The sequence below is a fragment of the Brassica rapa genome, chromosome A05 (genome assembly GCF_000309985.2).
Source record: "Brassica rapa cultivar Chiifu-401-42 chromosome A05, CAAS_Brap_v3.01, whole genome shotgun sequence".
NCBI classification, from domain to species: Eukaryota; Viridiplantae; Streptophyta; class Magnoliopsida; order Brassicales; family Brassicaceae; genus Brassica; species Brassica rapa.
The window spans coordinates 10,697,408-10,724,303 of NC_024799.2; the positions used below are offsets into that span (position 1 = coordinate 10,697,408).

The window sequence follows — 26,896 nt, forward strand, 5'->3', positions numbered from 1 at the left end:
TAAATAGATAAAATATGACATGATTTTATTTTTTTCATTTTATAAAAGATAACAGTATATATATATATATTAATTTGTAATAACATTTTATTTCTTACGACGAAATTAATGCAAATATTTATGTAGAATTTTGACAGGTAAGATCTTGTTATAATCTTTTTCAAAAGATTTGTTATAATTTTTAAATATAGATATTTTTATTTTAATTTAAAAGATATCAAAAGATATTACGATTTAAGTAATTATAAATTTTATATTATATTAGTATTAAGAAAATACATTTAATAAAATTTCTAAATGATGATCTAAATAAAAATATCACACATGAACAAAGTCATCATTTCTATTTTAATAGATAAGAGTTGGTTTTGTTTATTACATGAACAGCATGTATAACATACCAAACTCTAAAACAATAAGAAAATGTATTAGTCTATGAAATGGTTAAAATGGTTTATGTTTATACAGCTAGTAAAATGCAAGTATACGATGGTCAAGATCTATGAAATGGTTAAAATGCATGTATACGATGGTAGCTAAGTGGAATCGATTACCAATCATATGTCAATCAGCTTCAATTATACCACGCTAGATCCAATGTATAATTTATTAAGAAATCTAATGTTGGTTTGTTAACCAAGCCAGTTTTGTAGGAGTCGTTTTATTAGCAATGATATAAGTTAAGCCATATAATTAGTAATAAATGAATGATAACTGATTTCTAGTAATGGTCCATTTTTTAAAAAATCACACATGAATTGAAGTCATGACTTCTGTTTTAATATATAAGATTGTGATCATCCAAAAAATGGTCGAATGGAACTGCTTGCAAGTAGGGGTATCAATTGGATTGTCCATGTCCAAATGGGCTTGTCCAGTTGGACAATCTCATTTCTTAGACATTTATGGTCGAAGTTCGAATAGTTTTATACTTTTGTTAGAATTATTTTTTTTGTGATTTTACCAAAAAAAGTAACTTCACTTTTTAAGTGGCAAACACATGATTTCAATGGATTTTACGGTTTTGCATAAAACACCATTTACATATTTGGTGGAAAAACGTATTTTGCGGTTTTGGCAGGAAAATTTGATTTTACGGTTTTAGCGGAAAACATGATTTACGGTTTGGGCGGGAAAACATAATTTTACGGGTTTGGTGGGAAAACGTGATTTTGCGATATTGGGGGGGGGGAAAACATGTTTTTGCAATTTTGGCGGAAAACCGTGTTTTTGCGGTTTGGCGGGAAAACACGATTTTGTAATTTTGGCGGGAAAACGTGTTTTTACGGTTTGACGAGAAAATGTGTTTTTGCGGTTTGGCGGGAAAATGTGTTTTTGCGGTTTGGCGGAAAAACGTGATTTTGCAGTTTGGCGGGAAAACATGTTTTTTGCAATTTTGGCGGGAAACATATTTTTTTGCGGTTTGATGAAAAACATGATTTTGTGATTTTGACGGGAAAATGTGTTTTTCCAGTTTTGGTGGAAATACATGATTTGTGGTTTTGTTTTTTTTTTTGTCATTTGATTTTGTGGTTTTGGCGTAAAACGTGTTTTTGCGATTTCGATTTTGGCAGAAAATATGATTTTGCGGTTTTGGTGAAAAAACATGATTTTGCGATTTTGGTGGGAAAACATATTTTTTATTTTTTATTCATGGTTTTGATTTCTATTTTTTCTCAACTTCAAAACCCTAAATTTTTGGTTAAATTTGGTTTTAGCCCATTTGGACTACCAACCCTTTGGATCTTACCATATCAAGACCATTTTAATTTGGACTAAGTTAGGCCATGGTCACAGACCCAATTGCCACCCCTACTTGCAAACGCTCCTCTTGTCTCATCTTGATCTGGAAAAATAGAAAATCATTCTTCTTTAAAGGACTTTGAGTCCAACCTTCACAAGATCAGTTTATGAGGAAGTTGCATCACTGGTTTCTAATGAAATCTATGGAAAAAAAAGGAACTTGATTTGGAAAGAAAAAAGAGGATCATCTTTGGCTGGAAACCTCCTCCTCTTACTTGGCTTCAGTGTAACATTGGCCTTGCCTTGGACAAACAGCGTAATGAATGTAGAATTTCTTGGATTCTCAGTAACCATGAAGGCAAAGTGTTACTACATGGATGAGGTCTTTCACTAACACCCTTAGCAAGTCGGACGCTTCTTATGAAAGTTGGAACTGGGATACTGATAGTATGAAGAACTTCCATTTTGATTCCATCATCTGTGCAAGTAAAGATCACAACATTGTAGGTGCCATCTCCAAACCTTCTGATTGGCCCTCTCTTAAATTTTACTCTAGTAAGCTTCTCTTAAGGATTCAAGATTTTTTGAATTGGCGTCTCAACCTCGTCAAATTATTAAAGGAACGTTCCTCATAGCAGATAGTGTAATCAAGGAGGATCAGTTTCAATCTTATACTGATGTGGGTTATCTAGTTTGGCTTAGAGCGCTCTTTTCTTAAGTCTTTTAATCTGGTTTATCCCCTGTTGTTGTGTTTGATTTGCTATGATACCATTTGCACTAGACTATATAATCAGTTAATGAAATGATAGTATTTTTATTGCTAAAAAAAAAAGATTATCCAGAAAAAGGTTGTAGAAGAAACAAGAAGGTACATTGCATTTTAGGTTTAGACCTAGAAACTCTTAGAAACTTGAGATTATCAATTGTGACTTATATCCGTCATTTTTTCTTTTAATCTGGAAGTTTTACAATTTAGGTGTTGCTTGAAAACGAACTCTCTTTATTTTCGTGGTTGTCCTGTATTTGTTGCAGATTCTCTGACGAGGGAGGAAATGCTGGAAAATGCTTACTGTGGATACCTAGGGACCCAGAGACGAGGAAGAGCGTAGTAAGCCACAAAATGCTTCTGGAGTTAAAAATAAGGGTAGATATGGAGATTTCCGAATATGTTAACTTTTTGAACTGCTGCGTTTTAATATGGTGACACATAGGCGCCTTCAATCATCTTTGGTGCCTAGTTTCTCCTCCATTGTAGCAACTGGGGTGTGTGTGTTGAAAAGCATAATGGTATCTGTAGAAGGGTCCGGGTACCATGTTTCACTGTCTTGGGTGAGATCCATGCTATCTGCTCGTTTTGGAGTTCCTCCGCTGGTTCTCTGGTGGTGGTGCATCTGCGGTGTTTCCCTGGTGGCTTCGCGTTTGGTGTGGTGTGTAATTGTGGCATGTTGCATATGTGAGTTTGCCTCTGACTCTGTTGTGGTATGCTCGTTGTCCCTTAGATTATCATGGTGCAGGTTATGCGGCTCTCTCTAATACTCGCTCTTCTCCAAATAATCACATCAATTATGTGGTTTTTTAGGAGGCTTCTTCGAATCAGGTGTTTTTTGGAAAGTTTGTCAACGGGTCATTTAGCTTAACTGGCTTGGTGTTTCCAGAGGATGGGTCGTTTTCATGTCCAGTTCTCTATATGAGTCCTCGATTTATGAGTGTACACGATCACATTGAAACGTTCTTAAGGCAGCAAACTCTGGTTTGAGAACTTGCTTAATACATAAAAAAAAAAGTATGTTCTTGCCGTGGCAGCATGAGTTGGTCTCTTTGAATTTTATTTCTAATAATGCGTTCTTGTTGTTCTTGTTGTTCTTGTCTGTAGATTGCAGTCAAGAGACTCAAGGCATGGAGTAGCGAACAAGAGACAGATTTTGATATAGAGTTTCAGAAAGATAAATATTCTTTTAGCTCCATTGTGTATGAACCATTGCACAAGAGGATAGATGAATAACATCAAAGACAAACTCAAGATAACTAATATCTTTTTTTTTTTTTTTGTAACACAGATAACTAATATCTAATAAGCAAAAGAACCACTATAAAAAATCAGAGCTCTACCACAATCCTTATAATGAGACAACTTAAAGGGCCAAACAATTATATATGCTTCACGTCCTCTACATGGTCTAGAAAAGTGAAAACTTTATTACCCTTAAACTTTCGCGTTTCTCGGACTTCAACTCTTCTGATAGTTTTCCTCTCGAGATTGCAGCAATAAACATAAAAAGGGTCGCATACATAGCCTGGAAATAACACAATTTCATTTGTACCAGTCACACCCACAGAGTAAAACTTTTCCTCTCTAACTTCATTCCTCGAATGAGAAACTTGCAAGTATGCTTCGACCATTCTTGCTTTCCAGGGTCTTGTAGAACCCACATGTCAAAACTTATAATTGCTTCAGCATAAATATAATACCTTTCCACCATAAGTGAAGCCAATTTTCCGTTGTAGTTTATCAGAGTTGTTATAGGATGCACTGCTCCCATGGAACTTTCCCTAACTCTAATGAACTTGTATTTCTCAGATCTTACGTCAAAGCACACAATCATAGAAGCATTTGAAAAGGCTTCAGAAGCCCTGTAGTACAAAACACCACTGATGCATAGACCTGTACCAGAACTAGGAGAATGAGGTGTACCACATTCAATCCTTCTCCATGATATTTTATTAGTTTCTACTGTCAGAACATGATATGAATATGAAATGTTTGTGATAAGAGCAAGTTTTATTTCTAGATCTCAAGTAAATATCGACATGATGTATATACAAATACTCAAATAATGTTCATTTGGACACAGTAGCATCAATATCTTGATAAAGTATCTCGATGCAAAATCTATAGTATTTCGCATATCTGATATTTGAGATACAAAAATGTAGAGTTTAAATGCAAAATTTGCATATTAAAATTTAAAATAGGGAAATTGCCACAAATACCACTTTCAATGTACCACTTTTCATTAATACCTTAACCAACTTTACCATTAAAATTTTAATAGGCAAAATACAATTATACCCCTATCTAATTAAAACTACAATTATTATCTTCTTCTCCACTATCCGATAATCAATCCGACGAGATCCGGTGATTCTGACGAGTTTTCCGGCGAGCTTTGACAACGAAGACGAGTTCTCTTGCGAAATCTGACGATGCTGATGAGTTCTCTGGCGAAACACGAATGAGACGATCTCTCTCCTGATGCTGATGAGTTTCCGGTGAGATCTGACGACGCTAACGAGTTTTCCGGCGAGATCTGACGATGCCGAGAAGTTCTCCGGCAAAGCTGACAGACTCGACAAGCTCAGACGAACGAGACGATCTCTCTCCCAACGCCTAAGAAACACTAACAAAGATAAGATGATAGTATATGGTGATTTTTGCCTCTTTCTGTAATTTTAGCTTGATTTATCAAAACAGATATGTTTCTAAGAAAGAAGACGAAGTTTTTCAAGTGAAGTTTTCAGATCTCAAATTTATAAGATCTTATAAATTGGGTCCTTTCAAATCTTACTGTTGATCTGTTAGCAATCAAAAGACACAAAGCTTAACGTAAGAGTACAATTATTGATTTGGTTGATTTATTGTCATAGTTTTCAGATTTATATAATTATTTAATTCATGAGAAGGTACTAACCTAAGAGTATAATTATTCCATGATTACTTCTTCTCTTGGTTGATTTGGTGATGTTGCAGAGAATTACAAATGTGTGTTGTCAGCTTTTGGATTTAAAGGATGTTGTGGAGAATATGTGTGGTGATATGCATATCTAAGTATCTCACTTCCTTAAGGTAATACAATGCTACTATTTGTAGTTTGACTAGCAATGTTTTAGTATGTGCAGTATATGAGGTGGAACGTTGGTGTTTTGGTAGTGTAACGTTCTATTTATACTTTGTGAGATTTATTTTTTATGTCTTGTTTTGTGTATAATATCTACAGAAGCAGTGGAGATGAAGGATGAGTTTGTTGAGTTACGAAAGCATACTATTTTTGAATCTTATTTTTGGAAGTGAATGCTGATGCGTAGAAATAATATGTGACTGGCTTTTGTTCAGATTTTGAAAATTTACGAGGTTGGTGAGCTGTTTGAAGAGGCAAGAGAGACTCTGAAGAAGAATGTGGTTTGTGCTATCAAAGAATTACGTATTTATAACGCTTTATAAAAGTTGCAGAGTTGGCTTCTTAGTACATTCTTCTCTCTCATCTTCTTTAGACATCTCTTATACTAAAACAATTGTATCTCTCTTTTAGTAGTTGCATAGTTGAAGATATTAGTTGGACATGTAAGTGAGTTGTGTTTCAATTGTTTCTTTTATAGAAGAGTGAGATATGGAGAAGCCTTGATGTTCTCAGACTATGTTAAAGCAATATATCCCTTGTTGAAGGACGTGGCTCTTTCACCAGATATGTCTTTTTTGTGTTGATTGTCTTTTGGAGGGATTTTAGAAAAATTACCTTATAAGCCATTGTAAATAAATTTATAAACGCTTATAAATCACTTTGAGTTTCTTACACTCATTCTGCCTAGCATTCCTCACAAGACTTCTCAAGTTCAAACATTTATGTGTTTTGTATAGACATATACAATCAACTCTTGTTTAAAAACTTCTTAATAAAAACTTATAAATCGTCGAGTTGTACTTTTAACAATAGACTTATAAATAGCTTATATGTTCTTGTAAATAGTTTAATACACCCTTTTAAATAGTTTTATAAACCTGTATAAATAGTTATATACTTTTGTAAAGAGATGATGATACGTGGCAGATTGTGAGGCACATGAGAACAGCAAGCAAGACTCCACCGCTTCAGAAATTTTACATACTTTTATAAATTATTTTATAATCCTTAATAATGGTGTATAAACTTTATAAATTATTTTTATAAACCCCTATAAAATATTTACATACTCTTGTAAACCCTTATATATTATTATACAAACCATTATAAATTGTTTTATAAGGCTTTCATAAAGTTTTTATAAACCCTTATTAATAGTATACATACCTCTTATAAATTATTTATAAACTTTCATAACTTTCTTATAAACATTTATAAATGATTTATAGATCTTATAACTTGTTTTATATGTCTTTATTAATGGTTTATATACTCTTACAAATAATTTTACATACCCTTATAAGGCTTTGTAAAATGATACGTGACAGATTCTAAGGCACATGTGGACAGCAAGCACGGCTCCACCGCTTCAGAAATTTTACACATCCTTATAAATTGTTTTATTATAATCCTTTATAATGGTGTATAAACTTTATAAATTATTTTTATAAACCCGTATACATTATTATACAAACTATTATAAATTATTTTATAAGGCTTTCTAAATGGTTATAGACTCTTTTAGTTGATTTATAAACCTATACAACTCTTATAATACCCCTTATAAATTGAATATAATCTTTCATAAAGTTTTAATAAACTCTTATTAATAGTATACATACCCCTTATAAATTATTTATAAACTTTCATAACTTTCTTATAAACATTTATAAATGGTTTATAGATTTTATAACTTGTTTTATATGCATTTATTAATGGTTTATAAACTCTTACAAATAATTTTACATATTCTTATAAGGATTTGTAAGGAGATGATGATACGTGGCAGATTCTGAGGTACATGTGGACAGCAATCAAGACTCCACCGCTTCAGAAATTTTAAATTCCCTTATAAATCATTTTATAATATTTTATAATGGTGTATAAACTTAATAAATTATTTTTATAAACCCGTATATATTATTTACATACCCTTATAAACCCTTATAAATTATTATACAAACCATTATAAATTGTTTTATAAGGCTTTCTAAATGGTTATAGACTCTTTTAGTTGATTTATAAACCTATACAACTCTTATAATACCTCTTATAAATTGAATATAATCTTTCATACAGTTTTTATAAACTCTTATTAATAGTATACATACCCCTTATAAATTATTTATAAACTTTCATAACTTTCTTATAAACATTTATAAATGGTTTATAGATTTTATAACTTGTTTTATATGCATTTATTAATAGTTTATAAACTCTTACAAATAATTTTACATATCCTTATAAGGCTTTGTAAAGAGATGATGATACATGGCAGATTCTGAGGTACATGTGGACAGCAATCAAGACTCCACCGCTTCAGAAATTTTAAATTCCCATATAAATCATTTTATAATATTTATAATGGTGTATAAACTTAATAAATTATTTTTATAAACCCATATACATTATTTACGTACCCTTAGAAACCCTTATAAATTATTATACAAACCATTATAAATTATTTTATAAGGCTTTCTAAATGGTTATAAACTCTTTTAGTTGATTTATAAACCTATGGAACTCATATAATACCCTTATAAATTGAATGTATGCTTTCATAACGTTTTTTATAAACTTTTATAAATTATTTACATTCATCAATAATCATAGATCTAACCCCATTGGTTGATATGAGAAAGTGAACCATAGATCTACCCCCATTCATCAATAATCTTATTTGCATAAGGTTCTCCTGAAAATTGAATGTTATTCTTTCTAGCTAGTTCTACAACACTTCCGCAAGGTGTGAATTCTCAATTTCACTAAATTCCTCCTTACCTAAAATACAAAAAATCATTTTCAACATAATTCATATTTGAACGTTGGATGATCAGTTTTGGCTTGTCTGGTAGCTCTGTTGAAGTATCACAATACCTCGTAGTTAACTTCAAAATTGTGCAGAATTTATAAACCTTATAAATTATTTAACAAACTTTATAAACTGTCTTATAAGCCTTTCTAAATTGTCTTTTAGTTGATTGAGTTACTTAACACATCGTTTTCTGCAGCTGAGGTGGAGCCTTCACTTGCGTTATATCATACTTTTTATCGCTGCTAAAAGAAACAGACTCTGCAATCTAAGACACAAGAAGAAACTAAAAAATGTCAATGGTTGGTCAATAAGACTTTAGAAAAAAAAACAAGAGACAATGATGAATTTGATGATTAACATTGTAGATCAAAGAAAATGTGTGATGGCAGAGTTGTGGCTCTCATATAAGCTTGAACATATGCTTCTTTTATGAGTGTCGGGAACTGAACATGTCAATTACATTACTAAATAACTTCGATTTATAAAGAGTTATAAATTTTCAAAAACTCAATGTTCACTATTAGAAATCTTTCTCTTAGATCAGACTATTAATAGATAACTCTTTCTCTTAGATCAAAATAACAAAATCCGAAAAAAATACTTACAGGTTGTGATTCTTGCTGAGGATTCAACATTTGAAGTTTTGAGTCTCGATCTCGATTGCTTCGTGGATCTGGACGAAGACAACGAATCTGGACGAAGACGTCGGTTCAGGACAGAGACGGTGGATCTGGAGGACAGAGACGGCGAATCTGAACGGAGACGGCGGATCTGAACGGAAAACAGCGGATCTGAACAGAGACGATAGACGACGGACGGAGATTCACGAGAGAGAGAGAGAAATGAGTTGAAGATAAGTTAAGGGCAATATTGTCTTTTACACATTAATGAATGTGGTATTTTTGAAAATGCCTTTTGATTGATGGTAAAGTTGAAAAGTGGTATCATAAAAAGTGTATAAGTAAAATTTTCCCTTTAAAATATTTCACTCAATACAAATATAAAATTAACTAGATTAATTATTGTAATTATTAGATAATATATTATTTTTTTATTAAGCGAAGTAATTTTTTTTTCTCGGCAAAACAGTAAACTAGAGATTTTCTGCTAAAACAACAATTAAGTTTCTCCATTAAAATCGTAAAATCGAGTTTTCTAGCCAAAATGACAAAGTTGAATTGTTTTGCCAAAACCATAAAATTAGGATTTCTTACCAAAACCAAAATTCAAATTTTCTCGCCAAAATCAAAATTTTCATCAAAGTGGAAATTAAGTTTTCTCGCCAAAACCGCAAAAATTGGGGGTTTTCGCCAAAACCCACAAAATCATATTTTTCGCAAACCCGGAAAATCTCTTTTTTTCTGTCAAAAACACAAATTAAGTTTTTTCGCCAAAACCGAAAAATAACGTTTTCTCACCAACACTACAAATTTGAGTTTTTCGTCAAACCGCAAAATCAGATTTTTTTTCACCAAAATTGCAAAATTGGCTAGACCGCTAAATTTGATTTTCCCACCAAAACAGTAAAATCAAAGTTATTTTACAAAAATCATAAAATCGGATTTTCTCTCCAAAACCATAAAGTCGGGATTTCCTGCTAAAATAGTTAAATCGAGATTTTCCGCCAAAGCCGAAAATCATGGTTTTTCCGCTAAAATAGAAATATTGGCTTTTCTACCAAAACGACAAATAAGATTTTTCCACAAAAACGTAAAAAAAAACTTTCTCGTCAAAACATCAAAATCAGATTTCTGCCACCATAACCGCAAATTAGGTTTTTCTGGCAAAACAACATAATTGACTTTTCTTGCTTAAAATATCCGCCAAAATTACAAAATCAGGGCTTTCTCCTAAACCGCTAAATCGGATTTTCCCGGCAAAACAACATAATTGACTTTTCTCGTCTATACTATTTTCTACCAGAATTACAAAGAATTTTCTCCAAAACCACAATATCGGTTTTAAATTGAAAAAACAAGTTTTCCATCAAAATCCCAAAATAGCATTTTCCGTAAAAATAACAAAATCATGTTCTCTTATTGACAATTTAATTTGAAAATTATTTATATAAAACAATATTTTGTTACCAATATAATTTTAAAAATATTTCTTTAAATATACTTATTTTTCATTATTATAGTATAAATCATATTTTTTAGTATTTCTAATTAGTAGCATTCAATTGATATTATTAAATTAACAAACTAACAAATTTAGCATATAAATATAAATACTAACTACGAAAACGAATAACATTTAGATGAACATGTTAAGATTTCAGATGTTGCATCCAAATACAAAAACATTAAATTATATATTTTTAATTTGATTCTAATAACCAAATTTACATATACCTTGGGATTTTCACATATAAAATAACTAAAAAAAATTGATTAGTTGTCATGAGCCATTATCATCAACAGGTCATAAAAAGCAAAGCTTTAAAATTTCAAATAATAAATTTAATATATAAATAACACCTAATTATTTTTAATAATATACTATTTATTAAATAACCATATATATGTAGATATGTACAATCATCATTCACACTAATATTTTAATAATATAATAGTTTTCAAATTAAAAACAGCTCGACATCCCCATTAAAATTCAAAGGCGACAAAAGCCAACCGGGTTTTAAATAATAGAGAGAGAGAGAGATTCTATACTAAATATTCGTTTCTCTTCTTCAAGAAGTTAAAAAAAAAAAAAAGTTCATTACAACGAGATTTGAGTACCAAAGGAGTTTCCTTTGCTTTACTGTTACATTCTCCAGGCAAAAAAAGAGGCGTTACCTTTTTTGCTTTAACCCTCTTTCTCTTTGGCATCAACGAGGAAGAGTCTCTACACGAAAGGAGCTATATTTTTTTGTGTGTGTGGGTTTGTTCAAAGATGCAGTTTTACTGTTGCTTCTGTTGTGGAAAAGGATCTAATGGGTAAGTAGGGTGTATCTTGACTCAACTGATTTGTTGGTTTATGGGTTTCTTCCCAAGTCTTTCGCTTGGTTTCATCGGTTTTAGTGTTCTTCCTAATCTGGGTTTTGAGATACTTTAGAATGCTTGAGTTTAGGTAGGAGGCTATGCATGTTCAAATTATCTTCTTTAGTTGTTGGAATATTCGGACAAGAACACCCTGTCAGTTTCAGATTTGGTAACAATCATAAGGAGGAGGAGGAAGTGAGAAACTAATGTTTTATTTGTTTTGATGTTACACAGGAGAAAGAAGGTGAAGACTGAACCATCATGGAGGATTTTTACACTGAAGGAACTTCACGCAGCCACGAACAGTTTTAATTATGATAACAAACTCGGCGAAGGTCGAATTGGTAGTGTGTATTGGGGTCAGCTCTCGTCTGGATCTCAGGTATCTTTGATCTTTAAAAGTCTTGTCCATTGTACAGATTGGTCTCTTTGATTTTCATTTCTAATAATGAGTTAATGTTCTTGTCTGTAGATTGCAGTCAAGAGACTCAAGGCATGGAATAGCGGAGAAGAGACAGATTTTGCTGTAGAAGTCGAGATTCTCGCACGTATTCGCCACAAGAATCTATTGAGCCTGCGAGGCTACTGTGCGGAAGGACAAGAGCGACTCTTTGTTTATGAGTACATGCCAAATCTGAGCTTGGTTTCACATCTTCATGGTCTGCATTCCTCTGAGTCACTTCTTGACTGGACCAGGCGGATGAAAATCGCTGTATCCTGTGCTCAGGCTATTGCGTAAGTCCTCCAGAATCAAGATACGTTCATATAAATATGGAAACTCATTATTCGTTTTCATTTTGTATAGATACTTACACCATCATGCAACACCTCGGATAGTCCATGGAGATGTTAGAGCAAGCAATGTGCTGCTAGATTCAGAATTTGAAGCTCGTGTTACTGATTTTGGATATGGTAAGCTGATGCCAGATGAAGATGGAGCTACTAAAACCACCAAGGGTGGTAATAACATTGGGTATCTCTCACCAGAATGTATTGAGTCAGGAAGAGGGACATATATGGGAGATGTGTATAGTTTCGGTGTTGTTTTGCTTGAGCTTGTAACTGGCAAGAGACCTATAGAGAGGCTAAACCAAACAAGGGGTATTACCGAATGGGTTTTACCTCTGGTTTATGAGAAGAAGTATGGCGACATTGTGGATCCAAGGCTGAATGGGAAGTATGTGGAAGAGGAGCTGAAAAAGGTAGTTTTGGTTGCGCTTATGTGTGCTCAGAGTGAGCCAGAGAAGAGACCAACAATGTCTGAGGTTGTGGAGATGCTGATGAATGAATCTAAGGAGAAGATGACTTATCTTGAAGGTACTCCACTCTTCAATAGAAACAATGCAGGAGAAGCTATAGATGAAATCTCTGAAGAGAAGCAACATCAAAAACAAGAACAAGAGTAGATAAAAAAACAAAAGTGTCTGTTGTTCGGTTTCACACATTCTTTGTTTCTTTTGTAAGAATATGATTTTGGTTTTTCTTTTTCTTTTTGTTCAATTGTTGATGCTTGAGAGCTTGTAGGGGAGTGTAATGTAGTACATATATGGTCTTAACGGAAAGTCTTTTTGATAAAAGCAAACTACTAACACTCATTAAGATTTAGTTGGAGCCTGTATCCAAGACAGGAAGCCTGCAATGCAAAGTGATAGACTTGTCGGTTTGGCGAGTCCCTGGAACCAAGAACTGGAAGATGACAGTCAAGCAAGCACCTTGAGGAGCAATTCCATAGAAAGCCGAGTCTGGTTTGGTTAAGTGACACTGAAGGCTCTTTAAGAAGTGCTTAACACTCACCTGCACAGACTGAGCATCTCCTCTTGCAATCGCTCTCTCTGACCGTGTCTGAGCGCTCAAGTTCCTATCCTCAGCAGGAGCTTGAGACTTCTCTCCAACAACCGAAAGCCTCTGAAACTCAGAGCCAAGCCTTATCAATGTCGTGGAGGTCTGCACCTGAAGATCACCATGCTTGCTTATCGTAACATTAAGCACATCCCCAACATGTTTCATACGGTCCACAAAGTTCTGTAACTGATTAGGGTCCTGGACCTGAACAAGAGTGGGAGGCAGGTCTTGAGCAGAGTCAAGAGCTGTCTGAAGCTCCACAACTTGAGACCGAGACAGCGGTTTGGAGATGGGAACATCTTGAATGACAGCAGATTTATACCCCTTGGTCTCAAACGTCAAGAAGGGCATTGGTTGCGTACAGTTATGAGGGAGCTTCTTCACAAGCTTGATCTGAAGCCTATTGGAAGCCAACCCGCCGCTGAACTCAGTGCAAATGCTGACACTGCTCTTGACAGCACGGTAGAGAAGAGAAACGTCCAGGGAGAAGGCGATACGGTCGTCGTTCTGGCTGGAGATACGGTAGTCGTCGAAGAGGACGTCGATGCGGAACTGAGCAATGCATTGGACTCCGTCGCCGTTGAGAAGGTTGTGGAGGAAGAACAAGTGGTCTTTGGTGAGGAAGAGGTAACAGGTTTTGCCCATTTTGTCAAACGCGGGAAGGAACCTTCTCTCTAAGAGATTCACTCCGTTTTCAGTGAGAAACGCCTTGAACTTCATCTCTCTCTAGCTAATAATGTGAATGCCATAAACATCTTATGTAAAATTCATATAAACGCAGTAGATTCTCAAAACTACAAGACCAGATTCTACTCTAAAGCAGCTACGGTTACCAAATCGACAGATTATCATCGGAGATCAGTCAATTGAAAACGATTTAGCTAAGTGAATCCATTCTATCAAAACTTAGGTTAAATTGCGAAAGACTATCCTCCATTAAAATCGAGAATTTAGCAAATAGTATGTTCATCAGCTTACCAGAATTTAGAGTTTATTAGATCTGTTGCTTCTGATCGGACTTTTTTCCCGGAAAGGGAAGAGATTATCGGAGAAGAATGATAAGCTAGCAGTACCACTAGCCTTTGTTCAGAAGCGTAGAAGATCACAGAGGAAGCATGAGAGTGGCTGAAGAGGAAGTATGAGTTGAAGTAAAGACTCTGGGGGAGGAAGAGAGTCTTAGTTGAAGAATAATGAATAAGAGTTATACGTTGTCGTATTGTCTTTACATTTGAGTATTTATGTTGAGGAGATGTAAACATTCGCATTATCATAATTGATCATTAAAACCTTATCTAAATTCTTATCCTTTCTTCTAATCTCTCCCTTTTTTCTTGTTACGGATAAGCCTTGTTTATCATTGGTATCAGAGCCCTAAAATCATGCCTCCGAAGCAAGAGACTCACACTGAGAGGATCTCTGCTCTCGAAGGTCAGATCGGTGGTTTCGCAACCGCGATCGATGAGTTACGTGAAGCTACGGCGAAGAGTGAGAAGTCGATTCTGGATGCGTCTGTGAAGGCGGAGGAGCGTCATGCTCAGCTGATGGCGTTGTTTCAGCATCAAACGAAGGTAGCAACAACGCAGGAGAAGGACAAGTCACCGGAGGTCGAAGCGGTGGCGATCGGTCGAGAGAATGAAGGATCTGCATCTAAGGGCCAAGGGTTGCAGATCCGTTCAGAGAAGGGTCTGCTGCACGTTCCGGAAACGGTGATTCCCTATCGATCGGCGGAGCTCCACACTCCGTCGTATCACGCCGGTTCGTCGGGGTATTCAGCTCAACAGAAGCTCGAATCACCTCCGAAAAAGCTTGATCTACCGAACTTTGAAGGAAAGAACCCAGATGATTGGATTTTCAGGATGGAGAAGTGTTTTTCGGTTAACTTGACTGAAGAGAGTGAGAAGTTATCATTGGCCATGTCGTGTATGACAGGTTGTGCCGTCACTTGGTTACGGATGATTCAGGACCGAGAAGAGCCGTTGGATTGGAGGGATTTCAAAGCGAAACTACGAAGGCGTTTTAAACCCACTCGAGGGGGAACGATCCTCAGTCAGATGCTTCGACTGCGACAGACGGGTAACATATCTGAGTATCGTGAGCAGTTTGAGGAGCTATCAGCTGAGGTACCACACGTAACCAATGATGTGTTGGAGGAGATATTCCTACATGGTATGAAGCGCAGCTTGCGAGAGCAGGTGGTGCGATTGAGGCCGGTGGGAATGGATGAGATTGTAGATATGGCGAAGATCATTGAAGAGCAGGAGAATGAGCTCAACTCGTACCATAACAGATCGTTTCAAAGGACCAGTTCTGCGCCTGCACTCAACTCTAATCAGCGAAGTTACAACTCTCAATCGAGTCAGACAAAACATGGCGAGAATACGCCTGCGAGGAAATCCATGGATTCTACAGGGGATAACAAGGGAAATGAGCAGAGGAGGACAGTTCACAACCCTTGTCGCCATTGTGGGGAAAGGTTCTTCGCGGGTCATCGCTGTAAGGCATTTCAGCGTTATAAGAAGTTGGAGTTGGAGGAAAGTGAGGAAAAAGATGAAGAGGAGTTGAGTGATGATGAGAAGTCTGAAGATCAAAATGGTACTCAAGAGCAAGAGCTCCACGTACTGTCGTTGAATTCGATGGTAGGCATTACCTCTAAGAAGACATGAAGATGAGAGGGTTGATTGGGAACAAGGAGGTAGTGGTTCTCATTGACTCAGGGGCGACGTGTAACTTTATAGCAAAGAAGTTAGTAGAAGAGTTAAAGCTACCGGTGGTGAATACCGTGGGCTTCGGTGTGGCTGTGGGTAATGGTCAAGTCATATCAGGCTCAGGGAAGTGCGAAGGGGTGGAAGTTGTAATCCAAGGAGTTAAAATTAAAGAGGAGTTTTTGCGGTTTGAGCTGGGAGATATAGACTTGGTGTTGGGATATTCGTGGTTGGCTGAGTTAGGAGAGACTCGCATCAATTGGGGTCTCCACATCTTGGGATTCCAGCAGAACGAAAAATGGGTCTCAATTTGCAGTGACCCTGAGTTACTAAAGGCGCAGGTGTCTCTTAAGGCAATGGAGAAGTTGTGTGGGAAGGAAGATATTGTGTATTTGTTGGAACTTCAGACATTGTTTGAAGGGGCCAAATCAGAGAAGGAGAAAAGACCGAGCCCGATGGTGACAAACTTGCTGAAGAAGTTCTCAGGAGTGTTTCAGATGCCAGAAGGGTTGCCCCTTAAGCGGTCACGGGAACATGCGATAACTCTGCATGAGGGGACGTCGCCAATCAACGTGAGGCCGTACCGCTATTCTCACACACAGAAGAATGAGATAGAAAAGCTTGTTAAGGAGATGCTACAAGCCGGTATCATTCGACCCAGCATCAGTCCCTTTTCGAGTCCGGTGTTGCTTGTGAAGAAAAAGGATGGAGGGCTGCGTTTCTGCGTAGACTACCGCGCGGTGAACAAAAGCACCATACCAGACCGTTATCCTATTCCGGTGATAGAGGAGTTGTTAGATGAGTTGGCTGGAGCTATTGTATTTTCTAAACTGGATTTGAAGTCTGGATATCATCAAATCAGGGTGAAGGCTGAAGATGTGGGAAAGACAGCTTTCAAAACCCATGAGGAGCACTACGAGTTCTTGGTGATGCCTTTTGGCCTCACCAATGCTCCCGCGACTTTTCAATCCGTCATGAATGATATCTTCAAGCCGTATCTGAGAAGGTTCGTACTGGTGTTCTTTGACGACATTCTCGTCTACAGCAAAAACGAAGCTGAGCACAGGGAACATTTGCGAGTGGTGCTACAGCTTCTCAAGGATCACCAGTTTTATGCCAACGAGAAGAAATGCGCATTTGGACAGTCAGAGATTGCGTATCTGGGGCATGTAATCTCGGGAAAGGGCGTTGCAGCTGATCCAGAAAAGATTGTAGCAGTGAAGCAGTGGCCTCAGCCTCGAAACATCACTTCTCTGAGAGGGTTTCTTGGACTGACAGGTTATTATCGACGGTTTGTGGAAGGGTACGGAAGGATAGCACGACCGTTGACTGATTTACTGAAAAAAGGAGAGTTCAAGTGGTCAGAGAAGGCGTTGAAGGCGTTTGAGAAACTGAAAACAGCAATGACGCAACTGCCTGTGCTGATACTGCCAAACTTCAATGAGCCCTTTGTAGTTGAAACAGACGCTTCAGGAGTAGGCATTGGAGCCATGCTGTCTCAGAACAATAGGCCCATTGCCTTTATCAGTAAGGCATTTTCGAGCAAAGGGAGAGTCAAATCGTTTTATGAGAGGGAGCTTCTTGCAATAGTCTTTGCGGTGACTAAATGGAGACATTATTTGACGGGTAACAAATTCACCATCCGGACTGATCAGAAAAGTTTGAAGCACCTATTGGAGCAGAGAGCAGTTTCAGTGGAGCAGCAGAAGTGGGCGTCGAAGTTGCTTGGGTTGAACTACTCCATTGAGTACAGACCGGGAAAGGATAATGGAGTGGCAGATGCGTTATCGCGCATTCCGGAAAAAGAGGAGATGTTTGAGTTACAATTAACAGCACCTCTGACTCTGGACAAGGAGGAGTTGGCTCGTCAGTTGACTCAGGATGCAGTCTTGAAAAACATAATGGATGCAGTGAGGGATGGAGTAGCTGGAACGGAAGGGTACAGTGTGAAAGATGGGTTGTTGTTCAAAGACAGTCGCTTAGTGATTCCGGAGAAATCACCATTCATTCCAGCTCTCTTAAGACAGTTCCATGACAGTAATATCGGAGGTCACGAAGGGGTTCTGAAGACGTTTAAGAGAATGATCAGAGAGGTGCTGTGGAAGGGAATGCGTACTGACATCACAGAGTTTATCAAGGCCTGCGCTGTCTGCCAACAGAACAAATACTCCACCCTGTCGCCTGCTGGTCTGCTCACACCACTCCCAATTCCTCAACAGGTGTGGACTGACATAAGCTTGGACTTCGTGGAGGGGTTGCCGTTCTCAAAAGGGTTTGATGTGATTCTGGTGGTAGTGGATCGAGTCACTAAGTACGCTCACTTTATTCCACTTCGACACCCGTTCACCGCGAAGTCAGTAGCAGAGACGTTTGTTAAGGAAGTTGTGAAGCTCCACGGGTTTCCAGAAACTATGGTTTCGGATCGTGATAAGGTGTTCTTGAGTCAGTTCTGGTCGTCGCTTTTTAAGGCTCAGGGGACAGCATTGCACAAGAGTACAGCATATCATCCCCAGTCGGACGGACAAACAGAGGTAGTTAACCGCTGTCTTGAGGCGTACTTGAGGTGCTTCGCAGGTCGCAAACCATCATCTTGGGCGCAGTGGCTGCCGTGGGCAGAGTATTGGTATAACACTTCTCACCACTCTGCTACTAACACTACTCCGTTCAAGGCCCTCTATGGTCGCGATCCCCCGAAGTTGTTGAGGTTTGGAGATGTGCCAACGGCAAATGCAGAAGTGGAAGAGTTGATCAAAGGGCGTGATCAGTTGTTGCAGGAGTTGCGGGATAACTTGGTCACAGCTCAGGCAAGGATGCAGGCTTCAGCAAATAAGAAGCGCAGGGATGTAGAGTTTGAGGTTGGAATGTGGGTTTACTTGAAGTTGCGGCCATACCGACAGTCGTTAGTGGCTACGCGTCGTGCAGAGAAGTTAGCTCCGAGGTTCTTTGGACCTTATCGTGTTGAGAAGAAAGTTGGGAAGGTGGCTTATAAGTTGTCGCTTCCCGCGCACAGCTTGATACACCCCGTGTTCCATGTCTCTCAACTGAAGTTGGCTGTAGAGCCTAACACTAAGGTCCAGGAGCTCCCTTTAATCCTATCATCAACAATGGAGTGGAATGCGGAACCGGAGGATCTGTTGAGCATCAGGAAGTCGTTAAAAGGGCAGCAAGCAGAGGTTTTGGTTAAATGGTCTGGGCTGCCGGAGTTCGAGAATTCTTGGGAGCCGCTTCAGAGTCTGATGGAACAGTTTCCTCATTGCCAGCTTGAGGACAAGCTGAGTCTCTTACGGGGGGGTATTGATAAGCTAGCAGTACCACTAGCCTTTGTTCAGAAGCGTAGAAGATCACAGAGGAAGCATGAGAGTGGCTGAAGAGGAAGTATGAGTTGAAGTAAAGACTCTGGGGGAGAAAGAGAGTCTTAGTTGAAGAATAATGAATAAGAGTTATACGTTGTCGTATTGTCTTTACATTTGAGTATTTATGTTGAGGAGATGTAAACATTCGCATTATCATAATTGATCATTAAAACCTTATCTAAATTCTTATCCTTTCTTCTAATCTCTCCCCCCTGTCTTGTTACGGATAAGCCTTGCTTATCAAAGAAGTCCCTAGCTGCTGCGCGGATTAAAGAAGGAATCAAACAATCTGTATCACAATTCGCGATATGAAGGAGACGACTGATTCAGAGAAACTTGGGAAGTTTACGAACTCGCCGGCTAACAAAATATCTGGGATTTTGCGCCAAAAGTGAACTTGAATTTTATCCTAATTCTTCTACAAGAGAGAGAGGGAATCGCAAATTTCTGGAGACATTTTTGTTTTCTTTTTGTAATTTTGGAAATTAGTTAGACACAGGCTCATTAGTCCCATAAGCTTAATTAAAGGCAGGCCCATCCATACCCATAGGGATAATAACTATACCGGAAACTGACCATAAAATTTTGGATCAGCTATAGCTAAATTACCATCAACATCTGATCTCATTAGTAAAAAAAGATTAATGCATATACAAATAGTCTGTGTTATACATAATCATGAAATTTTAAAATCTGCATGCACTCCTCGGCGCGCCACATCTGTGTGAGTCCCACTTAAAAAAGTGTAAAAAAATGTTTAACCCATGGTTTGAATCCACATAATTAAAATATAAACACTAACATTTATATCACTAAACTAAAGAATATTTTGTATATTGATAGCCAAAACTAATACATATTTATGAAAGTCGGAAGCTTTTGCTTATTTGGCTTCCTCTGAGGGTCAGGCTTACAAGTATATTATGTGTTTCATTTTTAAATGAGATTCATTACGTTATATGAAAAAAAATTCAAGTTTGCAACAATTATAGTTTTCCCACTTTGTAAACTATCATCGTTTAACATGAGTTAGGGTTATTATTGTCTCGGACAAGTCTGAGTTATAGAATTGCACCGTGTATTTGTTCGTAATCTATTTTTTCACCGGTGAACTCTTCATCTCCTCATCTTAAATCGTTTGATCATAAATGTTCCTGATTTGTAGTCTCTCTGTAAACTCTATATATATGATTCTCATCTTTGATGAACCTAATCTATATATCCACAGAACTCATTAATTCTCATCTTCTAGAAAATGTCTCTCTATGCCTCTCCAGTTTCTCAAACCGGCATCACCGGCGTCTGTCACTCAACCTTCGAGTCTTTTCATCTTGGACGTAGTAGTTAGAGCATAGCCTCTGGCCTCCTCCGCTTCTGGGATTCCCTGAACTTCAAGAAAGACAGTGAGTTTATGGGAATCACTGTTCTCTTCCTCGATGAAAAGGTAAATTAATCTTCAATTTATCACATTTATTTAACATAATTGTTTTTAATTGATTTTCTGTTTCTATTATTTACAGATTCTATGATTCATGGGTTTAATCCTGCCGGACGTACTAATCATTACATGTCATCTTTGAAAGTTGGTTTCATTGTGAAAGTCGATCGTTTTGAGGTTGCTAGGTGCTCAAGCATGTACAAGATAACTGATCATTCATTCCTCATTCGTTTCATCTCACCAACTATTATTGATGAAGTCGTCACAAGTGCTCTTGAGATCAATCTCCAGTCATAATTAGACTATTCGACAATCTCCAAGTGATTGCGAACACAAACCTAGAACTCTTAAGTATATTAACGTATTGTATATGGATTTACATTATGTTTTGATATCATAACTGATATTTAAACTCGTAGATGTGGTTGAAAAATATGTTATGTCCAGGGCTCTGACTCACCAAAAAAACAACTCGAGTCGTTATCCGTCTCCTCATTGATCCGTAAGAAACAATCAACACACAATTTCCTTTATATTATTATCTATATTGTGCTAACATCAATAATCAAAAATATTTTACTCCCAAGATCTATGGTCGTCTGTTTATCTCCCTTACTTATTAAACTAATTTACACAAACCTTTATTTTACAGCTTAAAAGAAACCACAACAACCCAAACAATCAAAACACCAAAAACTAGAATCACAAAAAGACTAATCATTACTTATCTTTTTTTTGTATAATCTTACAAATATACTTCAAAACAAATATACCAAACCAATCACCTCAACTAAAACTCAACGACACATACATCGAGTCAACTAAACAAATATAAACTACACGGCCAGCTATTTACCAATTTACAAAATTACTTTCGCAGATGCTTACGAAGAAGATGAAGACGACAACCAAGATCAGTGAAATTACCTAAATAAAAAAGCAGAGTAAATTACGAACTCTGATAAATACAACTGACAATGATTTTTGTTTACATATTACCCATCAAATAAAACAGAAACAAACACAACCACACCAGGAGATACAATCCCGACATATTCAAAGGCGGCAACAACATCTCCACATGCTCACTCCTCTTATCTTATGAAAATAGATTACATGTCTATTGTAAATAAATCAATCCTATTGTCTTCTTATGAAAAATACATAAATTCGTTTAAACTCATTAAAGTCCAAACACTCAGAATTTTCATTCATTTTATAGTTATTTCTACAGGTCTTTATGTATTTGTTTCAAAAGTCCGGTAAAAGCAACAAGTTTAAAAATAAAATAAAAACATATAACAAACATAATAAGGATAATAAGAATTATTACTTAATACACATAACTTACCCAACTAAACTGAAGAAAAAATATCCAAAAACAAAAAGTACTTTCAACAACTTTAATACTCCTTCCGTTTCATAATACTTGATGTTTTGTAATAGTGCACAAAGATTAAGAAATTATATTTCTCTAGAAAAATATTTTAAAGATATAATTTTAAAATCAGTTAACCAATTATAAAAAACACTGTAAAATCTAATTGGTTGAACAGTTTCCAATAAAGTTAAAATTAATTTGAAAATCTCAAAACTTCCTTAAAATCTCAAAACTTCATATAAATTGAAACAAAATAAACCTTCTAAAACATCATCTATATTATTACAGTTTCTAGCTTCATGCCTCTTGGCATATATTATTACAGCTTTCTTACAGCAAAAGAAGAACAAATAGTTTTCTATATACAGATATATAAGTTTCACAAACCCCTTCTTCTATAAACACTAGTCTTGCTTTTCTTCTACACTATGAACTCTATCCAAAGACTGTTCAAGAACTTGCATCGCCACTTTATAACGATCCAAAGAAACCGCTCCTTTTTCAACTACCGCAAGAGCCCCTTTATACAACTGATCAAACCTTTGAACCCGGTCCGTGCCATCCACAAAACCATTATCAGCCGCGTGGACACGTTTGTAGTCTTTTCTCCACCGCGGTAGAATATACCTCAAAGGGATCTCTTCAACGCCATTGAAGTTGAGAACACACAGAGCATGTCTGCACAAGTATCCATAGAAGTAGAAGCAGCTACAAATGCACCGTACTTCACCCACTGACCTATTGTACAGAACCTCGAAATCTCGGACTTCTCTTCTGTTGGATTCTCCTTGGACACGTTCTTTCACAAGGAAGATCACCAAAGGCCCGTCTACGTGGACCTGCGTCGTGCTGAAACACGAGTACATCTCCTCCACCTCTACTTGGAACTTCTTGAACATCTCTCTAGTGTAGACTCTCGAGAGCTGCGTCTCGAAAGAACACTTTGTTTTCAAGGTGAGAGACTCTAACTCAGCTAGAGTCTCTTCCCTGCGCTTCCTATGAAGAGCTAACTCGTACTTATCAAGAAACTCTTTCAACGGTGTCTGCTTATGAACGTACCTCTCGAAAAAGGGACTCAAACTCTCTCCAGGACGACAAGTAGCGAGTCCGGCGAAGAACGTGTCAATGAGATAAACAGGAGCCCATCTAGCTCGATCCTCGTACAAGGAACGTAGCCATTCGTTGTCGACAATGCCGAAACTGTGAACCATAAACCCCCAAGCTGCTTCAAAGTCCACAACTTTCAACGTTTCATACACTGCTTTCGTGAAAGCCTTCCTCACGCCATCGTAGCTAACCAACCCACCTAGCTTCTCAGGTACTTTCCTCATTATATGCGCCACACTGAACCTGTGATGACATCTCGGGAACACTTGGGAGACCGCAGCCTCCAAAGGCTTGCATCTGTCTGTAACAATAGTCTGAGGAGAACACTTCATTACACCGAACCATGCTTTGAGTAACCAATGGTAAGACTCTACCGTCTCTCCAGCGAGAAGGCCGCATCCAAGCAACGTAGTTTGCCCATGGTGATTCACTCCCACTAATGTCACAAGAGGAATCTCGAATTTTCCTGATATATAAGCGTTGTCGATGAAAACGACGTCGTTGAAGAAACTGCAAGACACTCTAGAGAAAGCATCCGCCCAGAACACGTTCCTTAGCTGCCCTTCATCGTTTATATCCATCAGGTAGAAGAAGTTTGGGTTTGTCAACTGCATACGGCAAAAGTAGTTGTAGATAGCTGATGAATCTCCTCTTCTAAGGTTGAGCACATCAGAAGAAGAGCTCTGAAACTGTTTCTTGGGAGCCGAGTTTGGGATCACACTGTTTCCAACATCCATCACACGAGCCTTGTACAGCTTAAGAGATGAGTCTGCGCACTTCCTCTTGGTCCCAGTCCTTTTAACAGATTTATAACCGAGCGAATGGTTATGGTCAAGCGTGACTTCAAGCACCCTCCACCTCTTGGAATCAACCTGCCTCATTCTCACCATCGCAGGACAGCCAGTTCGCGTCTCTTTCCTCACACGGTTAGCATCGTTAACTCTCTTGAAGCCTTGGCTGCTGCAGCAAAGCACAGCGCCGTACTTCTCTTTGCTACGCCGCTTGAACCATGAGTTCTTCACTCTTACTCTAAACCCAACTTCGTTAGCGTAGCAGTTGTAGTAGTTGTAACCATCGTCGTATGACTCGAACTCCATACCAACTGCTGGAGCATCAAACTCTTTGCCCTCAACAAACTCTTCTTCTTGGTGTTCACTCTTTCTTTGTTCGTTTTGAGTGAACCCAACATCATCGATCTCATGGTCAGCTTCTCCACCATCATCTCTTTCGTGGGTCTCATCGGTTTGTAAATAAGCAGATGCATGTACCTGTTCAGACAACAGCAATGGTGGTAAAGCTACAAACTTTACCAATAAATCAAAAACCAAGCTTCTAGAAACACGATCCGGGATGCATAATAATCGTTATTAACAAATGAAAGGGTTTATGAGTTTGTTGGAAGACACATACATCTACATCGCCAGAATCACTTCTCTCCATTGAAATGAAAGTTCCTGTCTTTATTCGATTTGTCTTGAGGGGAATCGCGAAACTTGATCTCGGTCCGGGATGGATCCGGTTGGGACTAGGACGGGAGATCCGACCCGGGAGTGAGTTTTGCGCGGGTATTGACCGTTGTGTAAGGCGGTTGGGTAGTTAAGTCTTCTTCTTTCTGAGGGTGAAGGTGATTTGGGGCTCGACTGGTGACTCTAGCATCTCCATAGAACAACTCATCTTAGGGTTTTGTCACAGGTTGGATAGCACGTGCGATTGTAGAACGCCGCCGTTTCGGAACACAGCTAAAAATCAAGCCCCTGTAGTTTTGTTAAATATCAAAATAGCCGTATACATTTTCAAATGTGTAAGTTTTTACCCTCTCTGCAAGAAACGAAGTCATTTCGAAGATAAAAGAGAATTAAAAACCCTATGTTTCTGTGAAATGTCAAACCTACAATTTAAAAGTTTATAGATTTTATTATCCTCAGTTTGATTATCTACTAATTCTACAATTATTTTTTTCTTAGCAGACGGACATATAAATAAAGGTTTTCGTTGACAAGAGAAAAAAAATTTCTAAATTGTTTTGTTCTCTCTGCGATCAGAAAGGGGATGATATTATTCTGCCCTAATTCATACTTTTCTCATGGCTTCTACCATTTGTGTCATAATGCCTAGTCTTAAGCGCTGAGAAAAAGATAAAGAGCGAGAGAGTCTGTACCAACACCACTGCACTAACCATTTTTTTCTTATTACGTTTTGTTTTTTTCACCAGAATTGTTCAATGAAGAATACATCATCGTTTCTTTGGTTGATTCTCACACCATTGATGATTCTGGAGATATCTTGTGATCTGTTTTGTAAATGGATCATTCTAGATCTATTATGATCTCCTATCGGAAACGCTAGATATTTGATCCAAGTGAGATGTGGCATTGGTTACATCCACTACATATCTTCTATCTCTGACGTGGACTTTATAACCATGATTCGCCAGTCTCTACGGTTTTTGAATCAGATTCTGGAAAAATATATTCCAAAATTTGTGAGACGCTATCTTAATTGTGCTTTCATCTTTCTTATATTGATAGAAGATAATCTGTCAGAAAATTTTTATGATGATTTGAAGATGACGAGACAACAATTTGAAACTGAAGATATACTTCTTTTGTTGTAGGTGATGTTGTTGGAGATGGGACTCCGGCCCACGAGCGAGTTAGACTCAAACTCGATAAAGAAAGTCCAGTAACACCGACCCAATAGTTCGATGTTCCTCCGACGCACGCAAGGAACAGATGCCTAGGAACATAGATTGTACAAACTGCCGATTGTAAACTCGAACCTATGCAAGTAATAGTACAATGATAATTTCCGAACCAATCCCCTAACATCCCACTACGAAAGATAAGGGAGGAAGAATGAAGACTGTATAAAAGGGAGAGAGCATTTGAATGAAATAGAGAGGATGGGAGATACACACAGAGATAAGGAGAAATAGATAGAGAGAGAGATAGCTTTGACGACGAGTTCTTTATTTATTTATATCTCTTTTCGGCTTGTAACTTACACTTCATATTAACGAAACAGTTGGCCCCTAAATCTCTTAATTATTCATGTTAATATGTTCCAATCTATGTTACTAGATTTAGGATTCAACAGATGTTCTGATGTTTGTATAGTCGTGGAGAATTGGCAACTTCAATTTTTATTTTTTTCAATAGAACCAATACATTGGGTTCTTTTATGGAAAGATATTTCTAGATCCAAATTTGGGGTTGGCCAATCTTATAAAACAAAAAGATTTGGTATTTGCAGTGATTATGTTATGATACAAAGTTCGGATGATAACCAGACATGGAAATCGAATGGGATCAACGGTGAATATGCAGAAGCAAACTGACAAAGTCAATTTGTTTGAAACTCAGATGACAATGCCTTGTCTAGAAGAGTATCTTCAGTTTTTATTTTCTGGATATTTGTGTTTTTTCAGATTATGTTTTTCAATGTATTTTTGGTTATTGTATGTACTTTTTATTAATAAATAAAAATAGTTGTTAAAAAAATTAAGAAAAAAGGTTTCTCACACAGGTTGGTTTTGAAAACCACGTGCCATGAAAACGATGTCGTTTACACACACCGAAGAAATCGAACCCTTATAGTTTTGTTAAATGTCAGAAACGATCCAAACGTTTTCAAGA

The 26,896-nt window shown here is 37.2% G+C and overlaps 3 protein-coding genes and 2 long non-coding RNA genes across 5 annotated transcripts; 2 read left to right on the top strand and 3 right to left on the bottom strand.

Annotated features, from left to right (window-relative positions):
* The first annotated feature begins 4,706 nt into the window (after positions 1 to 4,706).
* On the top strand, positions 4,707 to 6,180 carry LOC103868495. The gene is made up of 2 exons (XR_001958712.2): positions 4,707 to 5,587; positions 5,739 to 6,180. It is a non-coding gene; the product is annotated as an uncharacterized LOC103868495 (long non-coding RNA).
* LOC117133901 lies at positions 5,603 to 9,347 on the bottom strand. Its single transcript, XR_004457959.1, has 2 exons — positions 8,047 to 9,347; positions 5,603 to 7,582 (listed from the first exon to the last, which is right to left on the bottom strand). It is a non-coding gene; the product is annotated as an uncharacterized LOC117133901 (long non-coding RNA).
* Positions 9,348 to 11,098: 1,751 nt separating this feature from the next.
* LOC103868497 (PTI1-like tyrosine-protein kinase At3g15890) lies at positions 11,099 to 12,994 on the top strand. Its single transcript, XM_009146587.3, has 4 exons — positions 11,099 to 11,393; positions 11,673 to 11,820; positions 11,911 to 12,173; positions 12,244 to 12,994. Exons 1-4 carry the CDS (start codon positions 11,350 to 11,352, stop codon positions 12,842 to 12,844), a joined length of 1,056 nt encoding a protein of 351 aa, XP_009144835.1. The 5' UTR covers positions 11,099 to 11,349; the 3' UTR covers positions 12,845 to 12,994.
* On the bottom strand, positions 12,851 to 22,229 carry LOC103868496. The gene is made up of 3 exons (XM_009146585.3): positions 19,584 to 22,229; positions 14,259 to 14,336; positions 12,851 to 14,010 (listed from the first exon to the last, which is right to left on the bottom strand). The coding sequence occupies exon 3, from the start codon at positions 13,998 to 14,000 to the stop codon at positions 13,041 to 13,043; it is 960 nt and encodes a 319-aa protein (XP_009144833.1). The 5' UTR covers positions 14,001 to 14,010; positions 14,259 to 14,336; positions 19,584 to 22,229; the 3' UTR covers positions 12,851 to 13,040.
* A 143-nt stretch (positions 22,230 to 22,372) lies between these two features.
* LOC103868498 (protein FAR1-RELATED SEQUENCE 6) lies at positions 22,373 to 26,749 on the bottom strand. The gene is made up of 2 exons (XM_009146588.3): positions 24,672 to 26,749; positions 22,373 to 24,529 (listed from the first exon to the last, which is right to left on the bottom strand). The coding sequence occupies exons 1-2, from the start codon at positions 24,699 to 24,701 to the stop codon at positions 22,559 to 22,561; spliced, it is 2,001 nt and encodes a 666-aa protein (XP_009144836.1). The 5' UTR covers positions 24,702 to 26,749; the 3' UTR covers positions 22,373 to 22,558.
* Between the last annotated feature and the right edge of the window lie 147 nt (positions 26,750 to 26,896).

Coding starts and splice junctions, on each gene's coding strand:
- LOC103868496 (XM_009146585.3), bottom strand. CDS start 14,000: ATGAAGTTCAAGGCGTTTCTCACTGAAAACGGAGTGAATCTCTTAGAG.
- LOC103868497 (XM_009146587.3), top strand. CDS start 11,350: ATGCAGTTTTACTGTTGCTTCTGTTGTGGAAAAGGATCTAATGG. Junction 11,821..11,910: donor AGCTCTCGTCTGGATCTCAG/GTATCTTTGATC, acceptor TCTTGTCTGTAG/ATTGCAGTCAAGAGACTCAA. Junction 12,174..12,243: donor TCCTGTGCTCAGGCTATTGC/GTAAGTCCTCCA, acceptor CATTTTGTATAG/ATACTTACACCATCATGCAA.
- LOC103868498 (XM_009146588.3), bottom strand. CDS start 24,701: ATGGAGAGAAGTGATTCTGGCGATGTAGAT. Junction 24,530..24,671: donor GTGATTCTGGCGATGTAGAT/GTATGTGTCTTC, acceptor TTGTCTGAACAG/GTACATGCATCTGCTTATTT.